This window comes from Perna viridis, chromosome 10 (assembly GCF_037379345.1).
Source record: "Perna viridis isolate PV_CMFRI_1.1 ecotype Kerala chromosome 10, ASM3737934v1, whole genome shotgun sequence".
Lineage (NCBI taxonomy): Eukaryota > Metazoa > Mollusca > Bivalvia > Mytilida > Mytilidae > Perna > Perna viridis.
The window spans coordinates 4,242,604-4,270,431 of NC_142454.1; the positions used below are offsets into that span (position 1 = coordinate 4,242,604).

General features: G+C 33.0%; 4 protein-coding genes and 1 pseudogene across 7 annotated transcripts in view; 2 read left to right on the top strand and 3 right to left on the bottom strand.

Annotated features, from left to right (window-relative positions):
* Positions 1-202: 202 nt before the first annotated feature.
* On the bottom strand, positions 203-20,266 carry LOC148604208 (uncharacterized). 2 transcript variants are annotated; one of them, XM_088547449.1, is made up of 9 exons: positions 20,129-20,266; positions 12,720-12,859; positions 11,783-11,893; positions 10,155-11,062; positions 9,350-9,511; positions 8,805-8,934; positions 7,890-7,996; positions 6,279-6,375; positions 203-1,311 (listed from the first exon to the last, which is right to left on the bottom strand). In XM_088547449.1, exons 3-9 carry the CDS (start codon positions 11,855-11,857, stop codon positions 1,204-1,206), a joined length of 1,587 nt encoding a protein of 528 aa, XP_088403575.1. In that variant the 5' UTR covers positions 11,858-11,893; positions 12,720-12,859; positions 20,129-20,266; the 3' UTR covers positions 203-1,203. The 2 variants fall into 2 exon arrangements, with proteins under 2 accessions (XP_088403575.1, XP_088403577.1); XM_088547451.1 differs by lacking the exon at positions 12,720-12,859 and having other exon boundaries at positions 699-1,311; positions 20,129-20,255.
* LOC148604209 (uncharacterized) lies at positions 3,899-4,527 on the top strand (annotated as a pseudogene).
* On the bottom strand, positions 15,705-16,406 carry LOC148604210 (rRNA N(6)-adenosine-methyltransferase METTL5-like). The gene has a single exon (XM_088550124.1). It carries the CDS (start codon positions 16,404-16,406, stop codon positions 15,705-15,707), a length of 702 nt encoding a protein of 233 aa, XP_088406250.1.
* Positions 20,267-23,988: 3,722 nt separating the features above from the next.
* On the top strand, positions 23,989-27,121 carry LOC148604211 (uncharacterized). Its single transcript, XM_088548068.1, has 4 exons — positions 23,989-24,212; positions 24,701-24,867; positions 25,155-25,369; positions 26,956-27,121. Exons 1-4 carry the CDS (start codon positions 24,077-24,079, stop codon positions 27,104-27,106), a joined length of 669 nt encoding a protein of 222 aa, XP_088404194.1. The 5' UTR covers positions 23,989-24,076; the 3' UTR covers positions 27,107-27,121.
* LOC148604212 (delta-like protein D) overlaps positions 27,117-27,828 on the bottom strand; it is a 46,284-nt gene continuing 45,572 nt past the window's right edge. For all 3 annotated transcript variants that reach the window (XM_088548065.1, XM_088548064.1, XM_088548067.1), the window contains exon 10: positions 27,117-27,817. In XM_088548065.1, coding sequence (XP_088404191.1) covers positions 27,231-27,817 — 587 coding nt within the window. In that variant the 3' untranslated portion in view covers positions 27,117-27,230. The remainder of the gene's footprint in view (positions 27,818-27,828) is intronic.

Sequence of the window (27,828 nt, forward strand, 5' to 3'; positions counted from 1 at the left end):
TTCAGTAGTTGAATATGTGTCTTTGTGAAAATTTGTAAAATTTACAATTGCATTTTATCATGCTTAAATGGTTTGTCCAAACTTGCCCCAATTCCTCAGGGTTAGGCCTTTCAGATTGCATCAAGCTACGACCTAGCTGCTTGTGTAAGCAATTCAACTAAAGGATGTTTTTGAGACATTAATCTTATCATATTCTTGCGGCTTTTTGTGGTATCAAATTTTTATTAAACAAAATGAAAATAGAAAATTGCCACTTTTTCAAGCATTTGTCTTTACTTTCTTATAAAAATTCATACATTGGAACTGATAATACAACAAAAACAGCTGAAGGAGGGTTAAAAGCTTGAAACATTCATGGTATGGAGAGAAACACTACATGTATATGTATATGTAAGATTGTTCCTCGATCTACAAATTCAGGTATCACTAGATACCACTAGAATTCTGACATGCTAAAGAATGTTACACCTCTAGGACCAAATAAGGAGAAAAACAGGACTCACTTGTAATTCTTAGAACATAAGCAATTATGATTTTTATCGGTAGGAGAGGAATAGAAGATAGATTACAACTTTTTATAACAAAATCTGATGATTAGAACAACTTTTTTTGTAATTATGGCATACTCTTCTTACACAACCATCAAATCAATAATATGTCATGACTCACATTTATAAATAATGTCCAAACAAAACTTATTTAAAAAGTTGATTTGTCTTTTATTAAGATTAAGTAAACTCAGGTAATGGAACAACACCAGCCTAAACTTTGAAAATAAAATTAAATCAATGGCAACTAGGTGAGTAATATACACGGGCAAATGTGCCACAAATGAGAATCATATGGATTATTATATAAATGGAGCACTATGTAATAATTATATGTTTTACATTTTTTAGTTTACATATAATAATTGCATGATTATCATATGATTATCATATGTTTTTCACAAATATATGATTTTCATGTTTTCAAGTCAAAATTACTACATGAGAATCATGATAATCATATGACCATCATATGTTAAATATCATATGACTGTCAAATGATTACTATATGATTATCATATGAATCGAGCACCGTATGATTATCATATGTGGCACATTTGGCAGTGTATGGTAGAAGCTAAAGCACTTGTTATAATCATGACTTTTTTTACATTGTCTGATTATTTTTAGAAGAAGAGTTTCTATAAATAAAATTTCATCGTCTTTTGTAAATGCATGGTTCTAACTGTATGTCTGGTATGTCTTCTTTTAATCGTCCCTTCTTCCTGAAGGTTACCATAATAAACATTGAATTTCTTGTATCCTGGAAAAAGAAGAAACAAGAAAAATAGAAGAAATGAATTTTTATGAATCAAATGCATGAAATTAAGGTATTGCAAATGGAAACAACATTAAATTTAAAGCAACATTCAAGAAACATAGTACAATGTACATTTTTCATAAAATAAGAAACTTTAATGTAGACCTAATACATCAAAACTATAAGCTTTATAGTATAAAGACATGTATCTTCAAGTTTTGTATGTATTAATATCCAATTTCAAGATGGAGAGAGAAGACAGATGGAGATATTTTGTAGTAGGGTCAGTTATAATAGAAATTGTGCAACACATTCTCATAACAAAACTACAGAACGAATACATGTACTGTCATTTCCTCCAAAGTCAACCTGTTCTCCATACCCTCTATCATCTTAAGCACAAGAATATCAACTTCTACAACAATGCAAGCAACTTTGTTAACCATGGCCTCTTCCTATTAACTACTACCAATAGAATCTTCTTCATGCTGAGAACCCTTGGCCTGGTATTCATCATTATCATTGTAAATATTCAGCAAGGTCTGTCCAGCTAAATGACCTAGGCATCACATTATCTAGTCCAATTCTTCTGAACTGTTTCCAGTTTCAAAGTAACACTGATATCAGATCTATCGAAAACCTAAGAACACTGAAAAATAACTGTTTGAGCCACAACACAAGAAGACCATGAAAACAGAACTGTTTGAGCAGACCTAATCATGTATGTTTGTCAACTAGACAATTCTAAACATGATGACCATTAAAGAATAGAACAGAGACCATTAGATCTGGATCTGTGCCATAAGTACAATGCTGAACTGCTGGGGATGCATCACAAACTTGATGAGGTGAGCATTGATCAGTATCAACATATATTAGAGAAATGATACAAGTAAATGTTATTGTACACACCAAAATTTGTAAAACCAGAGCAATAATTCTCATACACATTTGCGGCACTAAATTTAAAATTAATGGTGAAGTAATAGACATCACAAATGAGCTACAGCTTTCACATGCACCGGGCTTCTTTCTCAAATACTACTGAGAGCATAATACTAAGTATTAGTGATGCATGTTAAATGTCAACAGCTGAATATCTAAGTTTCAAGATCCTATGAATGTGGGTCTAAAACAAAGAGCTCCTGAAGTTGTTAAGTCCTCAATGAACTTCTTGTGGTCATAGAAGAATACCGTTAGTTTAATTTGTATGAAATGCTGAATAGTTCAGCTTCTTTGAGCAACATTGTTCTTTTCTTATAACCTAACTTAGTATTTTGTCCATGCGCCATAACTACAAACTACTTAGATGGTATCCAAATACATTAATAAAGCATGCATGTCAATTAGAAATGATGAAAATTATCGATTTATGACACTGACTGATCTGATCCACATGAAAAAAATTGTTGCTTCCATTATGTTATTGTCTTTTTATTTGTTTATGTTTGTTTTCTACACTGTTTTTCCTGAGTCATTGTATTTTGAAGTTTCTAATTTTCAATTATCTTAAAAAAAATGATTTGAAGTTGATGCACCTTGCCACTTACAGTATTTTTTGCCAACCAAAAACCAAATTGCCTGTAACTGATCACATCATTAAGAACTCTCCTATTGTTGGTTCAATGTAAATGAACCCAAAGTTAGCTTGCCAAAACTATGCAGACTTTTTGTATCGCACTAGAATTCTAACAAATAGGCTTCTTGTACAGGGTTATGTTGTTACATTCTTGTACAGGGTTAGGTTGCTACATTCTTGTCCAGGATTATGTTGCTACATTCTTGTACAGGGTTATGTTGCTACATTCTTGTACAGGGTTATGTTGCTACATTCTTGTCCAGGGTTATGTTGCTACGTTCTTGTCCAGGATTATGTTGCTACGTTCTTGTACAGGATTATGTTGCTACGTTCTTGTCCAGGATTATGTTGCTACGTTCTTGTACAGGGTTATGTTGCTACATTCTTGTACAGGGTTATGATGCTACATTCTTGTCCAGGGTTATGTTGCTACATTCTTGTCCAGGGTTATGTTGCTACATTCTTGTACAGGGTTATGTTGCTACATTCTTGTACAGGATTATGTTGCTACATTCTTGTCCAGGATTATGTTGCTACATTCTTGTACAGGGTTATGTTGCTACATTCTTGTACAGGGTTATGTTGGTACAAGTCCAAGTTGCCTATTTGCTTTTGCTACTATGATCTAGTTACTTGATGTTCTTTGTTGTGTGTGTCTGTTTTCCATGTCTGGTCTTTGTCCCTGGATTACATTCTTTTGATTATCTCTATAACCTTGGTTCCCTTGATTATCCTTTATCTATATCCAATAACCAACAACTGAAGATACAATACTTCTTAAGTCCTAACTCATATTTCGGTTGAATACTTTATTTATTTCAATTCTAATCATTAGTATCCTGATTCAAAGTCAGTTAATTAGTTCTTTTTTTACTATGCTTATGAATACAAACTGATACAGTCACTAGACTTTTCCCTTAACAGATAAAATAAAACACTACTGACATAGCGAGGACATCTTTACTTTCCACCATCAAATTGATTTGTCTGCTGAAGTCAAAACAGAAAGTGATGATGGATAATGGTAGAGTAGTGTTATGACTACCAATTAAACTCAGTCTACTGATCTGTGATGCAGAGGGATTACAGGTAGACAGAATACATGTACATGTCATACAGTGACTGTTTAACTTCTACAGCAAAAAAAGTATAATAATGTATGACTAACCATGAAGAGCAATATAAATCATTCACAGTGCATGAGATGGAAAGATGGTGGTGTTATGGGGAGATAACAACAACAGACAACAAGCGAGTGATGATAGTAAACTATATGTCATAGATCACCAGACAGAACAGGTGGTACAAACAACCCAATTGAACATTGTACCAGGTTTATTACATGTATCTGATAATCGAATACACTTCTACTCTTAGTACAATACTCTGAACTGTTACAGTCCTGCTGGTGACAAATTGTTCACCACTCAATTACCATTTAAACCTAATCATATAACCTACAGAATGGTAGTCTGTATATTATGTGTTGGGATGGATCATTACAACATGTATCCAATGATGGAAGGAAGTATAAAACAGCTAAAACCAAACTCAAAGGAGACATATCATACAACAAGATCAAGAAAAAATTATCTTTCATTTCAAGGACATGGGCTCTAACAGTCTATCCTGAGAAATGATCATATTGCTTTGTTGCACTACTGATGCTTAACTTTGTTCTTTAAAAAGAGTTGATGTCTCTAGATTGGATTTTCCAAATAAATAGAATACAGAGATTGTGCTGGCTTTTGCCAATATCAAACTTTGGGACTTTTCATTTGATCTGGTGCAAAATTACATATTGGCAATATTTTTGGCTCCAAGTTTTTGTATATTCAAATTGACAGGAAGTATTTCATCAATGGGGCATCCTGTTCCAACCAAGCAACTGTTACATCAAGTCGGAGTTAACAGACAAACTGATTAAACTTAACTTATTTACGACTGAAGCCAATCAAAGGTAATAAGACACTAATTTATGTCGATCAATTTAATCATTCACCCCTTCCAATAAATTTTCATGGAAGGTATCAATCAGATGTAAATATATTAAGCCAAACAAACACACAACACTTGGTCACAAGTAAGCACAACCCTGGCCACATGCACATGGCTATATGCAAGCTTAAAAGCCCTGTTGAACCATATGATACATTTAGAAACTAATTTACCTTCTTAAAAATATATAAAATATAACTGACAATTTTTACTCCAGCAGGAAGTGTCTGAAATACTTTAAAATGCAGGAGTTGTAAAAGAAAATGGATGACCTTTGTTTACACTTAAATAATTGTCATGTGACTTTTTTTTGCAGAAAAATTGGATAACAAATAGAAAATGGAAAAAATAAGCACAAATGGTAAAGAAAAGACCTGATGCAACACTAAATGCATACATTACCAACATTACGTGATTTTGTCATGATATCAAGCAGATGTTTAGGAAATCAATAGAGAACATGCAGTTTGCTAGAAATCTCGCCTGAATATAGCTGAAATATTGCCGTTCAGGCATTAAACCCCAACAATCAATCAATCATAGAAATTTCATTCCCTGTATAATTAGAATGAAGATAGTTGAAAGTTTTCTGATAAAAAATCAGTCCATTTTTTAAATCAAAATAAACTAAATAAATGCAGTAAGGACTAAGGTCTAATTCTATAAAATCAGGGACTTTATAATAATAAATGCAGTAAGGACTAAGGTCTAATTCTATAAAATCAGGGACTTTGTAATAATAAATGCAGTAAGGACTAAGGTCTAATTCTATAAAATCAGGGACTTTATAATAATAAATGCAGTAAGGACTAAGGTCTAATTCTAAAAAATCAGGGACTTTATAATAATAAATGCAGTAAGGACTAAGGTCTAATTCTATAAAATCAGGGACTTTATAATAATAAATGCAGTAAGGACTAAGGTCTAATTCTATAAAATCAGGGACTTTATAATAATAAATGCAGTAAGGACTAAGGTCTAATTCTATAAAATCAGGGACTTTATAATAATAAATGCAGTAAGGACTAAGGTCTAATTCTATAAAATCAGGGACTTTATAATAATAAATGCAGTAAGGACTAAAGTCTAATTCTATAAAATCAGGGACTTTATAATAATAAATGCAGTAAGGACTACAGTCTAATTCTATAAAATCAGGGACTTTATAATAATAAATGCAGTAAGGACTAAGGTCTAATTCTATAAAATCAGTGACTTTATAATATTAATACAGTACTAGTAATATAAAGACCCTGATGAAATAAAACACCCCGTTCTGTTTACATCTCAATTTTTATGCAACAATACTATAGAGGATATGTCCACCTGAAGGTTTTAAAAATTAGCACTAAAATAGTTCTCTCAATGACTGGATATTGTAATTATTTCTTACCTTTTTCACTACTTCAAATCCAAGGGCTTCAATGTTTCTGATGAACTTTCCAATCTTCTGAATTCTACTTGTAACTTCAGCTATTATCAGTATACCTCTATAAAGTTAAAGAGTTATCTTATGCCATATCTAATATCATTTTTTTTTAATTTTAAATTGATAGGCAGGCACATGTTATTTCAGAAAGTTACAGAGGGCATATTATTATTATTGTAACAGGCAGGCAATGAAAAAAATCATATCCCTTTCTGTTGAGTTCAGGCTTTATATCTAAGGAAGTCTGAAACCTTTACTGGCCAAATAACATTCTTAAGTACAGTCTATAAACCCAATACGTCACTTTCTACTTATTAATTTGTCATTATTGTGAATTGCTAACACTCCTGGGGAAAATTAACCTCGATTTAATAAATGCCCTTGTTTTCCACTTGGAAGGTTATCAGAATTGAAGTCAATAACATCATTCCTTGAGCTGTTACCAATTTACTAACAATAATGTCTGCTGTTGTGCAAAATGTCTTCACATTATAGTGATTTTTTTCTGAAATCTTGTACATGTATATGTATTTCATCAACGAGTTCTATTTGTACTGCGTATTGATTTCACATAGTTTCAATGATTTCCAATATTTGCAAGAAAAAGTGTGTAATATTTACACTATACTACTCACCGACCTGTTTATACAACTTGATGACATATCCGTATTTTTCCTATTTTATGGAAATTTAGAACTCTGTGAAATTTTAATACAGGTACTATGGATTTATTCACAACCAACAGAGTGTAATTTGCAGTGACAATTTGTGGAAAATATGGAAAATCTGTAGAAGTAAACACATCTAAATTTACAGATGTATTTCTTTAGCAACTTTTTAAAAGTTGTCTGTTTTTCAATGTTTACACTTACCTGGATGTCGATCTATTTTTATGCACATAATTGATTGATTGTTATTTTTGTCATTTAAAGAAATAGAGAGGTTAAAGTTGACATCATTCAGGGCAAAAATACACTATAACGTGATAACACTAAGTACAACATCTGTTCTGAAAGTAACTGAAATGTAAATTCTGTATACATTGAAATTCCTTTGTCTTTAAGAAATATAAAAGAAATATTTATTGCACCCTTACATGTGTTTTGAAATTGTTTCAAAGTTCTTTACACTTTATAACAGGAGCAGGGTTAATTTTAAATCCCTCTTCAAGAGTGTCATATTCATGTTCCTAATTTTATCTCCTAATTTCAGACTTTTCAGACAGTAAAATTTGATATACCAAGCATATTGTTTTCACTAAAGGATGATCAAAATACTCTTCAAATTTTAAATAAAATCCAAGCCTCTCACAAACATACAGATAGTAGCTCTGTAATGTAATTTTAGTATAGTAATAGTAATTTGCCTAAACAGAATATCATAATGATTAAAAGAGTAGCTAATGTACTTTTATTAATGAATTTTAGACTGTATGTATTAAAAATATGAATTGGATGAGGCTCAGTGGTATTTGTCTTGTTTATGAAATTGAATATGTTATTTTAGTATTGTATTTACAACAGACAATAGCATGCATGTCTTTTTTAACATGAATAAAACTATGTATATTATTACCCAGTCTTGATGACTCTATTTGCCTCCAATAAATATTCCACCAAATTAGTTCCCATCAAAGACAGACAAAAAACACCAATATCTAGGGTATTATCCTGTAGAGGTACCTGAAAAAAAATAGAAATAAAAATGATAGGTTCTTGCATGAGTGCAGATTAAAGATCAAGTTATCTTTCACAGGTCTTTTACAGGCATGGAGTGCAGCGGAACGAGTGAAAAGACCAATAGTTTCTCTAATGAGTGCAAGATAACCAGATCTTTGATCTGCAGTGAGTATAAGTACCAGTTTCTTCCGTGATTACATATATATTTTGTTTAGTTCTCCTAGAGAGTGCCGAGATTTCTTGAAACCTGCACATAGTGATGTCAAATTTTCGCTTGCCATTGCTTTGAATATGTATATGATGCTGTCACTTTTAAGATGTTTCATTGGTTAAGAGAACAAGTTAAGGCGAGCCTGCGTGACCATTCTGAAAGGATAACCTTTCTTATAAGTGTTTGGAAAAACGATCTTTATATGTTAATATATCAGTACTAAAACCAAGCACCTTCTAATAAAGCAACAAAAGAAACATACCCAAAATACCCTAGTTTATTGTGCCTACCCTGAAAATTTTATAGCAATTGTGGCTATAGCACCGTTAAAGTCTAGGTTTTTTCCCCATTAACTCAATGTAAATTTTCTTTCCAAACCTACCAACTTTTTTTTCTTCTAGTTGGTACATTTGTAGCAGAAAACAAGACTGCTATCTTTTTTTTTGCCTGAACTTTCAGAGAGATAGATAATCATGATTATGTAAAGAATTTGCTGAAGACTGGGTAACCTTTCAAACCATGGTCTATAAAAACATATCTTTAACCTTCTGCCATGTTGGGATCATTGTAATTTCATTTATGATGACCATTCAAGTTTACCTTTTCAATATTACAAACTGTGACATGGTCATTCAAAGCTACAAGATCAAAGGAATATACTTTGTTTCTAACACTTCTAGCAATCTTAGCATCCCCACAGCCAAAGTCTCCTACCACTGCTGTATCAGATCTGTAATTATAAATGTATTATATGAGGAAGAATTGAAATGAAAAAATAGCCAATATTTACCCAATCCCAGTAAAAGTAAAATATTCTTTTGTTTGGTAGCAGTGAGATCATCAGAGTGTATGAATTATAGGGTATCAAGACTCTAACTTAAAATTGTTTGTTTCTCTAAAATCTGCTGCATAAATGAAATACAGTAACATCTGGTCGCTGTGGAGCAGGGTACTTTAAAATCATAAGGGTATGGGATCAATACATTTGCTTGTTTTTCTGAATGCAGTTTACAAAATGTAAGAAATAACAGACACTTAACAACTTCTACATCAGAGAGTTAATTCCTAACCACCATATCAATGCTATCACGGTATAGGGTTTTACAGAAGATGAAAAAAAAAATAGCCTAAAAGGTTAACCTTACCCTGCTTTGATCTGGTTAATGATAATATTGACAGGATTAGTCGGCCATTTATCCACTTGGTTCTGGAAACCTTCATGGTAACACTGGAAAGCCTCTTCGTCATCTTTAAACAGTATAGCAGCTTCTGAACCAGTCTGGGTGTATAGCTGTTCATTTATGTACCTTCAAATATAATCAAATGATGTGGAATTAATCAGTAACTACTGATGTACAAAACTTCATGAAGATTTTCAGTGTTCTAGGATTTTGAAAATTTTATGTTTCCAAGACGAAACTCTGAAAGAAGATTAACTTTCCTATATTTAAGACTGATTTTATATATTTCTTTATATTGTGGTAGCCTTTTTTTTCATTATTATTATTTTTGTTTTCATGTTTTAATACAGGTATACTGAGAGGGTCAAAACAGAATATATGGGATAAAATATTATAATGATACACTTTTTATAGAAGTTGTATGGTAATTGTAAAAGGTGAATCAATGGAAACAGTGTAAAATTTTAATTAAAACAATTAACGGATAATTCTTTTTATTCATTATCAATTTACAATTAACAATGGAATTAGTAAAGTTTGTCTTTTTTTCTTTCAAATGTATCAAAATGATAAAAATTGAATTTCATTATTTCCTGAAAGAATAGGTGATAAATTGATGTAGGTGCTTAATTCGTTTGCTTATTAACTTATTCAAAAGCAGATAAATGCTATATAAATCATTATAATGTGAAACTGAATATAAACTTATTGTTTTAACAGAGATAAACTTATAAAAATTTATTGCATACTAATCAGACCTACCACTTACCTAAATCTTGCTGATTTCAGTTGTCCCATCATTTTGTCCCTCAGTGAAACAGGTTTACCTTTGTTTTTCTTATCAGTAGACTGTACCTGGTCAGGTTCCTTACTCTTATCCTTATCATCAAGTATTCTTCTTAATTTGGAAATATTCAGTTGCTTCTTTCCTTTCTCCAAAAAATATTTACCTTTTCCGTCAACTGCACTCTTAAAATTTTGAATATTGTTTTTCAAGTCTGTTTCACTTCCATCATTAAGATTTGTGTTTCCCGGGGAAGAATTTAGTTTGGACTTCTTTTTTTGTTTCTTCTTTATAGTCTCTTGTAACCTCTCTCCAACAGGTGAAGCGTCTGTTTTTTTACAAGACTTGCTATCTGTTTGGGCTTTAGATAAAGAAATATTCTGATCTGAAAAATCTTTCACCTCACCACCACAATGAGCTTTTCTAGCCTCATCTAAATGTTTATATTTATTTCTCTTGCTTGAAGCTTTTTTCTGTTTCTTCCTCTTCTCTCCCTCAGTATTGTTGGTAGACTCACTAATCATGCCAATCTTATTATTTCCTTTCTCTTTTCCTTCATTCCTCTTTTCTTCAACATTTTTCCCAGGTGCCAAACCTAGTTCATTAATGTTGTTTTTTGTTTTTGTCTTACACTTTTTAATATTTCTATCAGTTTTACCTTCAACATCTTGTTCTTGACTGAACAAGTCATTTCTCATAAGCTTCTTTTCCTTCAACTTTTTAAGCTTTTCCCTTCTTTTGTCTCTTTTCAACTCTCTTACACTCTTTTCTCCCTGAATTGTACTTTCACTTTCAATTTTAATTTTCTTCCTTGATTGGTCTTTTTCCTGGATACCTTTTCTTTTCCTGTCTTTTTTTATTTTCTGTTGCACATCTGGCACTGTCAGCTGATTCTGAATAACAAAGAAGTAAATTTATCACAATGTCATGTTCTGATACATGCATTACAGGACTCAGAATACTAAGTAGATCAATTCATCTCACAATCCCTGTGGTTTGTAGCTTTACCTCATATATTTAAAACATAAGCAGAAGTATATATATCTTAAAACAGTTGCTCTTAATATACTATAAGCATGGAAATTATAGCATGGGGGTAATTTTCGCTAATAATGGTCATGAAATATCCACAAAAAATACTTTGTGCCGAACTTTCCTTGATTTATCTGTTAAATATAAAATGTCTGACAGTGAAATTCACTTGTGCAAAATGTTTAACCCGGCAAATCCCCAAAAATATCACCCATGAACATTTAAAAGCATACAACTCTAGAAGCATCAAAAGTACAGGTCTATAATGTTGTTTTGAGGCCAGCTGCAGCCTGCCCTGTGGTGTGAGGGTTTCCTCATCATTCACTGAAGTCCCATGGGTGGCCCTGAGCTGACATTTCCAACATTCTTCTAGAGAGGTTGTTGTCTCTTTGACATATTCACCATTTCCATTCCAAATAATATGTATGTACCAATGCCATTTAGATCAAAGAGAAAATCATTATAATGCAAAAGCTTTTAAATAAATAACATGAAATTTCTATATCAGTTCTTTTGCTGAAATTACCTTGACCTCCCTGTAAAAATTAAAGTTTATTGTACAAATTAAAACTTGTGTCTACCTTTTCTGAAAACAGCTGTCTGTCCAACTTTAAAATATTGCTATCCACTGCCCAATCTGAAAGTTCAAAATCCATATTTCTGTACTTTGCTGGTCTTTTATTCTCTGTTACCTAAAACAAATCATAAAAATATAAATAAAAAAATATTAAAACAGATACCCAGCATCCTTATAACATTCTTCTGAAAGTTTCATTGAAATTTATCAAACTTTTGAGAATAAGTTGCAGTTACAAAGTGGGTTCTCCCTATCATCCATCTACAAACATGACAAAGTAAGTTCATTGGCAAAATCTACGTTTCAGTAATGGAAATCCTTCAATTAGAACAGAAATCACAATAGCAGGTGACCAATGACATTATTTAATTATCATTCCCAAGAAGTTTTACAAAACTCCATCAAACAGCTAAGAAGAACATATGAAAAGGACAACCTGGCAACTATCCACTTTAAAGCAGTTGTAATAACATCTATGAGACAACCTGGCAACTATCCACTTTAAAGCAGTTGTAATAACATCTAAGAGACAACCTGGCGACTAACCACTTTAAAGCAGTTGTAATAACATCTATGGGGCAACCTGGCGACTATCCACTTTAAAGCAGTTATAATAACATCTATGGGACAACCTGGCGACTATCCACTTTAAAGCAGTTGTGATAACATCCATGAAAAAAATGTAAATAACTGTACTTGTATACATTCATGTAGATTCATTGAAAAAAATCTAGAAACCCACAGAAAATGGTGAAACCATGTTTAATCTCCAATGGAATATTTGGTAAGCAGAAATGATTTGAATTAGAGATAATAGTCTGTTTTTAATTTAAAAGCTTCTGTCCCTAAAAAGAAGGAAGAAAAAGAATATGAACCCAAAAAAATAAGTAAAAACAAAATAAAATTAAAACGAAATAGATAAAAACACCATAAAGTCTTACCCTTAATTTTAATTATGCTGGTAAAATTTCAATCCAAGCCATCTAATAAACATACAAATCACCATGACAACCAGAGTGCTAGGCAACAACATCAAATAATACCATATATCTGTTTCCATTTCATAATACATGTACTTGTCCTGCAAAAATGTTCACAATGGATGAGATGGTACACATATACATGTAGATATATACACTACATATATTACATGTAAATATCAAAACAGGTGTGCACAGCTAGTACATGTAGTAATACAGGTGAATATAAATGTTGAAAGGTGATACACCCAGTAGTTCCTAAACTAAACTAGTGTATATGACATACTATATTTCTCATAAAAGCAAATCTACAAGAAATGCAAATGATTGATCTTAACACAAGTATTTCTGATGTTTACATGATGTTATTTTGACATCTTTACATGTATGACTTTTGGATTTTACCTACATGTATTTCATTCACTTTGATGTCATGAAAAGTAGCTCTGGCTAAAATACATGTAGTACAGGTATAGGTTATTAAATATTTCATATTAACAAAGTTGGATTATTTATAAGCCTGAATCTAATAATTAAAGACAAGTCTGTACAGTATGAAAGTTTTGCAGAACTAGATATAAAGCAGGCAGTCCAAGAAGTTGTACATACCAAGATTTAAGCATTTTACTCTGTTAAAATGACTAAACAAACAGGAAGGATTAGCCCAACAATTTTAAAAGTTTCAAGACTAGTACAGATGTAAATACCAGCCCATTATAATCCATAATAAAGTGTTGTTTCTTTAATTACCAGTATAATATATTGTACTAAATTGATTTGAGAATACAAATCAATTACATAAAATGTATGAAATAATAACATTAAAACCTATGATTTTTCAACACTGTATACTTCTTTTCCCCATACTCAGTTAAAATCCTACTTAAAAACATTAAAATACATCAGTGTTTTTCAAAAAAAGATACAAATATATAGTTCTTGGTAGAGATTCCTCATACTTTGTAAGAAATAATTCCAAATCATCTTCCAAATATACAGATGATGTTTACAAAATGCTGGAATTTTTAATCGACAACATATTTGTCCAGTGTGGTGGATGCAGTTTTCAATAAATGGTTGGCATTCCAATGGGAACAAATTGTGATCCTCTCTACTTGCTGACCTATTCCTTCACCCTTATGAGGCTGCCCTTATAGCTGATCTGACCAGAAAGAAAGAATATCGTTTAGCTAGATTCTTTAATCTCAGTTTCTGCTATATAGATGACGTATTATCTTAAAACAATCCTGATTTTAGGGATTTGATCAGTGCATCTACCCCACAGAACTTCAGATAAAGGATACTACAGACACTGTGAAGTCAGCCTCACATCTTGATCTACACTTAGAAATTGATGGTAAAGGAAAACTACTGACCAAACTTTACGACAAATGTGATGACTTTTCATTCAGAATTGTCCATTTTCCTTTCATCTGTGGCAAAATCTCTTCAGCACCTGCGTATGGAGTGTTCATATCACAATTTATATGTTATGCTAGAAATTGCCGAAACTACACAGACTTTTTGTATCATGCTAGAATTCTAACAAATAGGCTTCTGGAACAGGGTTATGTTGCTACATGATTGAAGTCATCACTACAGAAGTTTTATGGGCATCATCACGAACTCATGGATCGTTACGATGTATCCATCTGCACCATGAAAACTGATCTGTCAAGCATGTCACAGTTTTCCTTTCCTCTTTCGTCTACCCTAGACTTGACTTTTTATGAGCAACTCGGCGGGTGTTTGTAGAAAAGCAGAGGACGCTTACCCTACCGGTGCACCTGGTCCATGCTCCCAGTTTTTGGTGGAGTCCAAATTGCTCATTTGCTTTTGTTACTTTGTATGTATGATTTTAGTTACTTTATGTTCTTTGTTGTGTATGTCAGTTTTCCATATCTGGTCTTTGTCCCTGGACCAAATTTTTTGATTACCGCCATAACCTTGGTTCCCTTGATTTCTCTTTCAATACTCAATATTACATTGTACATTCATGACATTGGCGATACACTGTATGTAGAATTCTTCATTGTGTTAGTTGATGTTTTGTAGGGCAGAAAATTAATTAAAGACAATGAATGGGTTATATCATGAATACATGATGACTGATTAAGTAATTGTGTTTTCACCCCCCCCCCTTTTTCATCCACATGGCATATATTTTTCAAACATTTCAGGACAAGAATTCCTGATCAATTCAATTCAACAATTGGACATACTGAGCAAATGTTTATTAAGCTAGCTCAGAGAAGAAACAGCAAGCAGGTAAAGACACCATCTGACTCTTACACGTTATTCTGGCTCTGAACTAGCCAGCTGTCACTCCATTTCCTTCTAACATTTCAAATCACAACCTCAAAATTAATACCAGCCTTCTTATTGTAGTATGACACATTATGGTAAAATTTCAGAAATCCATACTCATGGCATTTGTCTACAGACAACAAGGACCACAACATACCATTTTACACCCTTAAAATTTTTGCAATCATTTAAAAAGACAAAATATCTTACACAGTGACAAGGTTTTTAAAAGGAACCTATGCCTAGGGAATGGGCTTAAGGCTTTTAGTCGCAGGGTCCTAGTTTGCAAACAGTAATTTCTAATTATCATCTTACATGGGACTATTTTGTAAAAAAAAAATGAGCTTTACTATTAGTTACTGACCCCTCCTTCGTTTACTTTTCCACAACCTTTTATTTGTTTAGTATTCTCATACATATGATAAGGACTTATGATATTACATTATTAAACTTAAAAACAAGATGACAGATTGATTTCCCATTAATTGTTCTTGTCCAATACTAAGATAATCTTTACCATGTAACAAAAATCACACAGTACAATGTATAACAGATTGACATAACATGCTTTTAAATAAAATCGCACAATACAAATTTGCAGAGTTTTAATATAGAAATAGAATCTATATCTATTCATTTTTAATTTATGTGGTAAAATCTGACAAAATCTACTTCTATGTCAACTGATTTCGATTTGTGACATTTGTACATGTTCTTTACAAGAAATCTGACTTGTCCCTCTACTGTCACTCCAACATTCCAGTCTTTTGCTTTTTTCTCAATGAAACTTCGAGTTGACGTTTTATGAAATGAATACACAGAGTTTTTAGCCATTGCCAAAGCAGTTTTTACAAACTTCATATCTATTCCCTCATTGTATTTTGTCCCAAATGGTGGGTTCATAATGACAGTATCAAAACACTTGTAGAACCTATGAACATGTGTACAAGATGCTCCATCTCGCTGGCTACTATCGACAGATTCATCATAAAGTTTTGTAACATCATACTGAAGTAAATCAATAGTTTTATACTCTTCATCAAATATCTCAACATTCTCTCGACACACATCTAATGCATCTTGGTCTATATCAATTCCCAGAACGTAGCCAGCACCCAGTAGAGCAGCTCCTATGGTTAATACTCCAACTCCACAACCAAGATCTGCAACCATACGTCCTTCAATGTCCCCATACTGAGCTTGTATCATGTGAATCAGTTCTGAAGTTGTCTTAGTATCAGTAGGGTACTGTTCAAGTGTAATTTTGGGGTCACTGAACTCATTGTCAATGTAGGACAAGGCTTCATAAAATTTACTTTGTTTTAGTCTTGGAACACTCATTATTATCTCTCCCTTTTCACTGTCACAAAATTAGAATGTGTCTACTCCATTTCTATAGATCTGAAATGAAAGATGCAAACTCTTAAAATTGAAATCAATTCATAGACAAGTTAAAGATATAACTTAAAAAATATGATCTAAAAAATACAAGTACATTCATTTCTTTTCTTGCACATATATTACTAATATTTTGATTTTTTCATATTTTTCCTATTTGAAATACCAGGACTTCAAACTTTTATATTTGATCAAATTATCTTTAAGTTTGCATCTTTCTAATTTCTCCAAAAATTCAAGAAAAACATCAGTCAATGTACAGGTGAAAAGGTGAAATTGTTCCTTACAATAAACCTACTATATATCCATTAAATTGTTTACCATCATGTACATTGTGCATGCTTTTGTTATCATATGACATGAAACTATGATACTGATATACAAAAGAAACATGAAAAATGTCAAGTAAAAATGGCCATATACATGTATCATATTAAGCATGTTAGGTATATAGTATGCTTGTCTGACTGGATTTCTTTTTCCAAGAAAATAGCATGCTTTGTTGTGTATGTCTGTTTCCCATGTCTGGTCTTTGTCCCTGGACTACATTCTTTTGATTACCACTATAACCTTGGTTCCCTTGATTACTCTTTAGGAGCACAACAGTTATTATTCAGAAAAGTGTCAAATTTTATTTATAGTCTTTATAATGCCTAAATATATGTAGGTCAGTTTAACATCCTGAGCTAACACCATTTCATAATTGAACAATAGCACACATTTAATTTCCATGGTAATTCTAACAGAATTTTGTCTATAAAATGTGTCTGCTATCCTTCCATTCAAAAAGAAAGAAGGTACATATACAGATGTTGACGTAAAATGCACAATTTCAACCCGAAAGTTGTTATAAGGGTTTGAGGCGCGGAATTGTGTAGTATCACAGTAAATCCAACTTCTTGTAAAGCATGTTTTTCTGACCTCATTCCACCATCCCCTAAAGTAATGTATATGTACTAATGATAGCATATGCTACAGAAAAAAAATGAAGTTTAACATGCTAAAAAGGCAGAAAAAATTCATCAAATTTCGCCATAATGGGAGGTTCACATATTAACACTGTGCATAGTCTGAAAAACTGTCAAGCAAGTACTTCCTAACACTTTCCCACTGCTAAGAATAATGGATGAAATTGAGTGGCTAATAGGTAACAGAATCATGACCAGATAAACAACGTAAACATTGTGACGCTTGATTTTAATGTCCAATTTGAACAATTCAAATTATAGGGATACATGTATATCTTTTTTTGATATAATTAAGCCAGTCGTTCAAAAACTTTTAACATGGGGAAGTGGCATAAACTTGATGTTCTATTTTTATTTTGAATTTTAATGGTCTGGGCATGATGTGACCCTGAGTACAGGTGAGCATCATATTCACTTCTGATCTGGAAAAGTTCTTCAATAATATAAAGGTCAACTGTGGTCAGCATGCATAAAATAGAAGTCATTGCAATGTGAGCCAAGGGAACAGAAACATAATTTGATTTACTGAAAAAATATCATTGTTCATGGAGTGCCAATTTTCGTGGTTTTCAAGGGTTTGGTAAACCATGAAATTTGGTTACCAATGAAAATGAAACTTTCCATTTGTTTTTAGAGTTGTCAATTGCCCAGAATTCAATTTTTAAATAAACCATGAAATTTGGTATCCACATATACATGTATAAGTACCTTTACAGTATCAGAGAGTTCTTCATGAAGTCATCACTTACCTGTGATTTGGTTTTAGTTGGCTACAAAATTCATCGTGTAGCATGGGGTATCAACTTTAAATCATCATAACTTTTTTCGTTTTTTAAGACAATTGAAAAATTCTTTTGGTTCCATACACTGCCAATAAAACTCCCTTTATCCATTGAATTTTTAAATAAATATTCAGTAATTAGACTATATGAGCATAAAATTTTAAAAACAATTATATATGAAAATAGAGGTTTACATATAAATATCATTTAAAATTAATTCTTCAAGTAAAAGTGTTATAAATTCACATACAAAATATGAATTCTTTTATCTAAATGAAACATTTTACAGAACAATAATTGGATATAAAATAACAAAGCTATAAAGTTTTGAAAATTAGGATTCTAATCATGATATTGTTAATAGTTTATGTCAGATTAAAAAATGTCTTTGAAACATCATGATCATCTGCAATATGAGGCCCCTAGAATCTGCCACCCAATATGACACTTAATGATAAACTAGTTTGTCAAGTATAAAATTGTTTGTTTTGTTTGTTTGTTTGTTGGGATTTAATGTCCGAGCAGCAATATTTCAGCCATATTCAGACGATGAACATGAAATGGATGATAAAATGAACATGAAATGAAAAGAAAGAATGGGACACAAGGATAATTGGGTCGACAAATTTTGATTGCCACTGGAAAAAGGGGGGGTGGTGGGTAAGGTCGGGCAATTTAGCCTCCTGTGGCGGAGTGCAAAGGTTCCTACTCCTATCGAATACCACAGCAGGGTTCTTCAACGTGTGAGGAACGTGGCATCTTTCCCAACACGGTGCACCACTATGGTTTGTGGTCAGGTTTTCCGTATTATAGCCTGACAACCCCAGCATGTAACACGCCAGGGGTACCCCATTCCACCACCTGGGGCACACATCCCAGTTACTCTGTGGGCAGAGTGCCTAGCCCCTGGCTAGGTTTCTGAGCACTATTTAGTCGCCTTAAACAACAAGCTTAGCGCTGCTGCTAGCCTATTCTTTTAACACCCGGACCTGCACAGGGCGTATAAAATTGTAAACCAGTTTCCACCAGAATTGATGTAAATGGCAAATGTGAAAGTCATCTATAGGCAGACAAAACATGAAAATAGCAAATATTCTCAGCTGATGGCCACTACTGCACCTACATTTGTAACCAAAGGAGCCTGAAATCTTACCAACATACAATGTATGCTGTAAACACATGTTGCTTCTCTCGACAAGAGAATATCTTAATGGTAGAGTTCACTTGTTTTAGGACAACATTGTATTTACACAGACAAAGGTTTATGGGGCCAACCAAAAAAAGGGAACTTGTCGAAATCTTTAGTAAACATAATGTAAAAAAAGAACCGTAACTATAAATTCCTGATTCGAAAAAGTGGTATTCCTCTTTAAAGCAGAAGAAAATCATGTCTGATTTACAGCAAATATTCATAGTATTTCAGACTCTTGTGACCAGACCAATCGCAATGTGCTGTACCGTTTGACTAGTCGAACATCTGACAAGATATCTAAGATGTCTTACCAAATCTGCGAATGTGAAGCAGATTTGAGGCCATTACTCTTAGCAAAGACAGGAAAGGCCCGACAGTTTTAGTTCCAGTCAGACAAAGTTTTCAGATGTCTGATCAAATGTCCTGCTGGTCAAAGAGTAATCAAGGGAACCAACGTTATAGCGGTAATCAAAAGAATATAATCCAGGGACAAAGACCAGACATGGAAATCAGACACACACAACAAAGAACATAAAGTAACTAAAATCATACATACAAAGTAACAAAAGTAAATGAGCAACTCGGACTCCACTAAAAACTGGGAGCATGGACCAGATGCACAGGTAGGGTAAGCGTCCTCTGCTTTTATGGAATTTTCGATGGGTCTGTGTCAGTGTGACCTAACACTGTAACAGGGTAAACAAACTTCCAAGACATACTTACTGATAACAGTTTTCAAATAAGTGTACTGCTTCACTAAAAGTACGTGTACCAAATCTCTCTTTTTTACTGATATGTCGTTTATTTTACGGGGCACGTGTGTCTTTTGGCAAAAAATGGAGTTTGTGGTAAACAAGGAGGTGGAGCGGGAAATAATGTTAAATATGCTTTGTTCATGTCGACACAAGTTTATTTCGTACCTAATACTTTTGTCCATATAATGTGCTTTTATTTTAATAATCTCATTCGAACAGGCCTATGTTTAATACATTTCATTGTATAAACATTTGAATGAAAAAACAAGCATACTCAAAATAGCCCAAGTTATCTAAATACTCTTACTTGCAGAAGCGGTAGGATAAAGTTGGTAAAGCTATGATCTCAAATTAAAGCAATGTTTGAAAAGATATGAAACACCGATATTGATATATCATTTAAACCAAAATTTGGAATTCTGAATAACAGGTTGATAAACTATTTACGGTAAACTAATGAAAGTGTCAGGTTTAAAATTTGGAAAGACCAAGGAGACTTGACTGATAGGGAAATGTACATTTTTTGTCGCTATTTTTTATACCCGAGCTTGAAAAGTGGGGATATATAGTAATGGGGTGTCGATTCGCCCGTCAATTCGTCCGTCCGTGCGTAACAAATATTTCTGTCGCAGATTTCTTGACATCTACTCGTAGGAATGATTAGATATTTGTTATATGGCTTACGCACGATGATGTGTACTATGTCTCCACTTTGCAGTTTTCTTGGTTATCTACTTCCCGTTTTCCGATCGCGAGCGACCTAGAATTTTAACATGTAGTGTGAAATTTTCCGTCGCAGATTTCTCAGCACCCATTGGAAGGAATGATGTTTGGTGATATAGTAATTAGATGAGCTTTTAAGATATTTCTATATAGTTAACAGTTTAAATTTGTATGACATATTATTTAATTTATTCTAAATTTCTGTTATTAGCAAGAAACCATGAAACCACTGAGGACATTCACTCAGCCTTAAACACTTGAAAGGTTACATGTACATAGCACTTTTAGAATATTACAAGAATGCACTTTGATATTATATCAAAGAAGCAAAGACCTAACTAGGGAAAAATATTAGAATTTTATTGACACTTTTAATCTCAAAAACTATTTTTCTTTTTCTTTTTTTTAATGGGGGGCGGGGGTGGGTTCTGTACCAAGCCTACAATTAAGAATTCTGTGTATATTGGTGTTTTTGGGGGATTGGGGTATATATGTAGTGAGCATTGCTCACAGTATTTCTGGTTATGTTTGTTTTGTTGTGGTTGTTTATTTTCGTGTTTTGTTTGTTTGTTTGTATTGTTTTGTGTTCTTTTTTGTTTTTATTTTGGACAGTTGATCATTCGTGTTTGTTATCGTTGTTTTATATTATCCTTTTTTCGTAGCTTTTTCTATATTCGGTTTTGCAATGGACATATCATGGTTAAAAAGGTGGCGTTCTACTAGCCAAACATGGAGTTTCCCTTTCATCATTCCTTCCATTCAATTTTCCATCGAGTACTTCTATTTTTCAACAACTAGTTTTCATAATAGAGATCGAGTTATGCATCTGATCAACCATTTTTATGTTGTATTCAAATTATGAATTTCCATGAACTACGTTCTACTCCTTTGGCATTTAATATAAATTTATAAATTGTGTTACAGTGCTATTCATATCTTTCAATTACCCGCTGGCATTATATGTAAATACGATTTTGCACGTTTTGTTACAAATGGCGGAAAGAGTGTGTACAGATCTAGATATTTTGGGGCTTCGGACCATCACACATGGAATCTTAATTGTTGTCGAAAACTTTGGATACTTATAAACAGAATCAAAAATTTCTAAATTATGTAAATATAAACATTGAAATATATACCACCATGATGATAAGTAAAAAAAATATCTATTTTCATTTTGATATATAACAACCGTCTGCTGTCACATAATTCTGGTTGCGGCCAAATTAAGGTTGCGGCCAAATTAAAGTTGCGTCAAACTCTTTCAAGGAAATTATAAAAAACAGAAGCAAGGAGTCCATTATTAGAACTATATAGATAGGAACAAAATATTCGTAATCTGGGTACTAAGTATACCCATAAAACATACAAAATACCATTAATAACACACATGTGAAGAATGCACACAGAACATTAAGAATGAAATTGAGAACCCGACCGGATTGCAGAAGCTTAAGAATAAGCGAGAAACTTGACCGGAATGAAGCAGCATTGGAATGAATGAGGAACCCGACCGGACTGCGGCAGAATAAACAGGGAACCCAATCGCATTGCAGAAGCATGAGCATAAAATGGGGACACCGGTCGGACTGTACTATTACTAGTACTCTGGGAGTGTGTATCAGATGTACCGTGAAGGTAAGTCATCTATGCTTCTCTATAAGCACATACCAAGTTGCTCAAATATGTCAAACCCTAGCTGGTAAAAAAGGAATTATTAATAACTACAGCAATGTGAATAAATATGTTTTTAATGTGAAAATGGCAACACCTCAACGACCAACAAGTGCATTATGTAGACCGTTTAACTTCTTAATTGACGACTTTTTGCAACATAACAGTGTTCTAACAGTTTATATTTAGGCATTTATTTACAGAACAAAAATCCCTGTACCTTCGGGAGGCTTTGGTATAACCTATGAGCTGTGAAATTCCTTTCGGCTTTAGTAGCAGTTTTCCGATTGCATGTTGTATGTAAACAGACCAAAATTGTTATTTTAACTGAAGCAAATGAAAGACGGGAACATTGCAAATTTAAGATGGAAAGGGTTGTAAAAATCATCCTCTAGTTATCGTTAATACGTTTTTAGACAGGATATTGATAACTATGAACTGACTGTGTATTTGTTTGTTCACCCGTAAAGTAGCATGATCTCGTCTTTCACGTCATCATATATCATGAAAGTATTATTGTTCATGGGGTACAAATTTTCGTGGTTTTCGTGGGTAGGCCAAACTACGAAATTTGCTTCCCAACGAAAAGGAGAATCCCTTTCACTTGTATAATGAAAACCTCAAAATCACGAATTAAAGAATCCACGAACTTGTGTTTCTTCCCTAATCCACGAAAATTGGTTTCCACGAATTAAAGTACTTTCACAGTATACAACTACCAAACTTTGAACATTTTTTGAGTGACAACAACAGTCATTCAAGCTCTTTATCAATATTACAAATACGTCGTGCATGAATTACAACGGGTTGCTCGTTTGCTTTTGTTACTTTATATGTATTAATTTTAGTTACTTCATGTTCTTTGTCTGCTTTCCAAGTCTGGTCTTTGTCCCTGGATTACATTCTTTCCGCTAGAATCTTGGTCCCCTGTATTACTCTTTCACCATACTACTCGATACCGTACCCCAAAACAACACTTAGCTTGTTGCCAACTCCTTCTGATTTTTTTCGTAATTTTTATATTGTATATTGAATTTTCTAAATGTGTGTTATTTTTCAATAAAATATGTTTAAACTCGAAGAACACTACAAAACATTTATGTTGTTTTTGTTTTGGTGGAGTGATGGTTAATGATGGTATGTATACGTGCACATTTGGTGATTGTTTTGAATGAATTATCGCTAACTTTGACGTGTGTGCTGCTCATATTTACGTTACACAATGAAGCTACGATGTATAAAATGGCTCCACAGCAGTACAGTGCGACCACTAATGACCTCGGGGTGGTACTTATACACGACATGCAGTACCGACTGTTAAATGGATGTCGTGTGTCATTATTGTTTAATGTATTACCTAAACCCCTTGTAATGTTTTCTAGGTCATTGTTTTCGGCTCTAAAATGACGAAAAATACAACAATTAATCACCAACTTCTTGTAATAAAACTGTCGAGAAACAATAGTGGTATATAAAACAGATTTTGAAATAATTTGTCTATTCATTTAACACAGACACAATGAAAACACAAGCAGTGGTTCTCTTTGTCTCAACTCTGGCCTTGTCTCATGGCTTTATTTTGGATATATTGAACAAAATAACAGGGAAATCCTTCCAATGTACAGATTCATCAGGATTTAAAGACCCACTAATTGGTAAGAACATTACTTTAATATTAGCTTTCTTACACCAACAGCTCCTTTACAAAAAAAAAATTAAATAAAAAAAACCAAACTTTTATTCAGATATAACATTTTGTGTGTTTGTTCATTATATGCAAATCAAGGAGAACCTTAACTAAAGCGGAAGTGCAAGCAAGGAGACACAGACAGAAATACAGGACCACAAAAACATTAAGATAAAATTGGTTTTTGACATACACTGCTGTACAGTAATGATTGTTTTTATCGTCATAGGCAGTGAAGGGTAACTGGGTTGTAAGATGCTTGCTTCCACTCCCAAAACACTACGACTATAATATATATATGGACGGCATATTTGATGTTGGTAGCTATTCCATGTACTTTTGCTGTATTTTGAATGGTATGTGAAATGTAGGCAAGTTAAGCAACTGATAGCCTAGAACACATTTCCTTTATGAATACAATATACAATCACTATTGTATGTGTCTTCTACTTGCAGCTACAGACCCGGTATGCGAGGCGAAGGCCGATGCTGGTGATTGTACGTTTTATGATTGCTTCGAAGACAGATATACTTGTGGACAATGTGGCTTTCCCAAAACATATGATTTGTACAACTGTGAGAAAATGCACATGCCTCTTTATCTAAACAAATTTACAACACAGGTATTGTTCTAGTTAAGAATTTTGTGTTGTTGCTTTTTATCTGATTTAAAGAGAGTTCTTATTGACATTTAAATGTATTAAAATATATTTATGTTTAGTTTTGTTCGGTTAATTGCAATGTCTGTATATAATAAAATGACTTTTTATACAAGTACACATGAACCGTAGGGGGATAATTTGTGCAGAAATGAATGATGCAAAGACAGGCCTCCTTTTCGAAATGTTGATCAAATAATAGGGAAGACAAAAATCATGATACATACTATCTAAATGTCTGACTATTTTAGGGTCAGAAATTTGTAATTGATACAGGAAAGTGTTTAACACAACACATGAAACAACTATACAGACTAGATAGGTTGAGCTGTGAGGTTGTTAAACATCAGATGGAAGAGAAAGTCTCAGATTGTTTCATCTCCAGTGGATTCTGTGATATACTCATGGACAACAGGAATGCGATTTGGTCCGCGTACAATGTCAGAAAAATTGCCCAAAACCCAAAGTAAGTACATGATGTTGTGCTGCTTCTGAATTTTTCGTACTGACAGATAAATAGCAAATCAAATCAGACAGGAGATCTTGTGATTGTCATTACCCCCCGAAATTTACTTTTATTTCTAATTCAGAAACAGTAACAGGCCAACCATTCGGTTGATTCAGTAAAATTATGAAATTGTCACCCTAAGGAGCAACCGTTTGATTTTTATGGGGGGGGGGGCTGGGATGAAGTATTCGATCTTGCTATTTTATTTTTTGACAATATAGTTCCTTCCTTTTTAGCGCACCTGCCGAAGGCCATGTGAACTATTGCCATCACTTGGCGTCCGTCGTCGTCGCCCGTTAACACTTTTTATAAAATCTTCTCTGAAACCATTAAGTAGAATTATACGAAACTTTGCACATATGTTCTTAAGGGTATCTTGCACAAAGTTGTGTTTAGATTTTTGATCCTTCAAAAAACATGACCGCCGTTACTAAAAGTAGAACATAGGAGTCAGACTGTAGTTTTTCACATATATCTCCAAAACTATTGGGTTTAGCCAAATTCTTTTGAAGTAAAAGTGTTCAGCACGATGAGATCTATCTGCGGTCAAATTTCCATTTTCATCTATCAAGCCATTTAGGAGTTATTGCCATTTTTTATGTTTTTTTGCTATTTTAATTGCTATTTCTTTCAAAAATCTTCTCCTCTGACACTACACGACCAATTTGAACCAAACTTGGTACAAATGTTCCTTGGGGTATCTTGCACTAAACTTGTGTTTAGATTTTTGATCCGTCAAAAAACACGGCGGCCGTTACTAAAAATAGAACACAGGGGTCAGACAATAGTTTTCTGCATATATCTCCAAAACCATTAGGTTTAGCCAAATTCTGACTAAGTAAAAGTGTTCAGCATCACGAGGTCTTTATGTGGTCAAATTTACATTTTAATCTGTGAAGCTATTTAGGAGTTATAGCGAGGTCAATTCATGTCACATTCATATATTTAATTTTGACATATTATAACGATTAGTTATGATTTCAACAATAAATTTAAAAGTAAACACGATTTGTTTTTTATTACTTTGTTTCTATGTTTCTATTATTTTTGTAGTTCTAGTCTGCTTATGGCTGGGATTTTACTTCGATCATTTTTAATTAGCTTTACATGTGTATAACTGATTAAAACAGAATTAAGAGCATTTACAATATTATTGTCAAATGGTAAATAAAATGAATTCTCAGTTGCTCATATACCTTTGGTACTTTGTATGTATTTTTTTTTTTTTGTTATTTTATGTTTTTTGTTGTGTGTGTCTGTTTTCCATGTCTGGTCTATTTCCCTGGATTATATTGTTTTGATTTCCGCTAAAATCTTGGTTCTCTTCATGACTCTATCAAATCAATACGGTACTTCAATCACCTACCAACCAAGTATTGTAATCTAAATCTGGATCTTATGTTCTATATAAATAAATTTAATTTTTTGTGCACTTTGCAAACTCATCGTGATTTTTTTTTTTAAATAATACAGTCACGCGCATATGCATAGTTTTAAGTAATTAATTAAGGCAACGTATAAAATTATTATGTTTTTAATTACAGACTTGTCGGAGAGATTATGGAAATTGCCAAGAATTGCAGTGAACAGATTGCAACATGGGCATTCGGTCAAGCACAGACAGGCCTTACTCAAACGCAAACTAACATCAATAATGGACTCTCACAGCTGGTTACCGCATTTGGAAAGAAATAAAAAGTAATAATGAAATCCTTTTGTATATTTCTAGTACAATGAAATAAAAGTAGTGATTTTTCCGGATATTGATTCTCGAAATTTTAAGTACAATTAGTTTATTTTAATTCAACAATGACAACAACTACAAAAAATTACAAAACTCAATAAACGAAACAACCAATGACAAACAGAGAGTTAAAGATGAGATTTGAGACAAAGATACAGCGTTGTCTTTCACAATTGGTATTCTAGTGATTTTTGGATCACTGGTAATAGTTTGGTCTGCGGGCATCATTAAAATCTTACAATGTTTCCCCGTATAATGGGGGTCACAAACACAAATATAGTGTGTGTCGTAACTCTTACAAGTACCCCCATTAGCACATTCAATATACCGACACAGGTCTGTTTTAATTTCACAATAGACACCATTATAGCCATGTTCACATATGCATTGGAATCTAATACCATCATCGGAAGTTGTACATCGGCCATTATTTTTACATTCGATACCATTACATGGATCAATTTTAACTTCACATCGCTGTCCCGTGGTCCCAGGTCTACAAAGGCACGTGCCATACAATCCATTTTCCGATGAAGCACATGTTCCATTGTTAAAACAAGTTATGCCAACACAAGGGTCTTTAATGATACTACAGTCTCGGCCCATATATCCCTCGGCACAATCACAGATAAATCCATTGACACCGTCTTTACATTTTGCACCTGTAAAAATA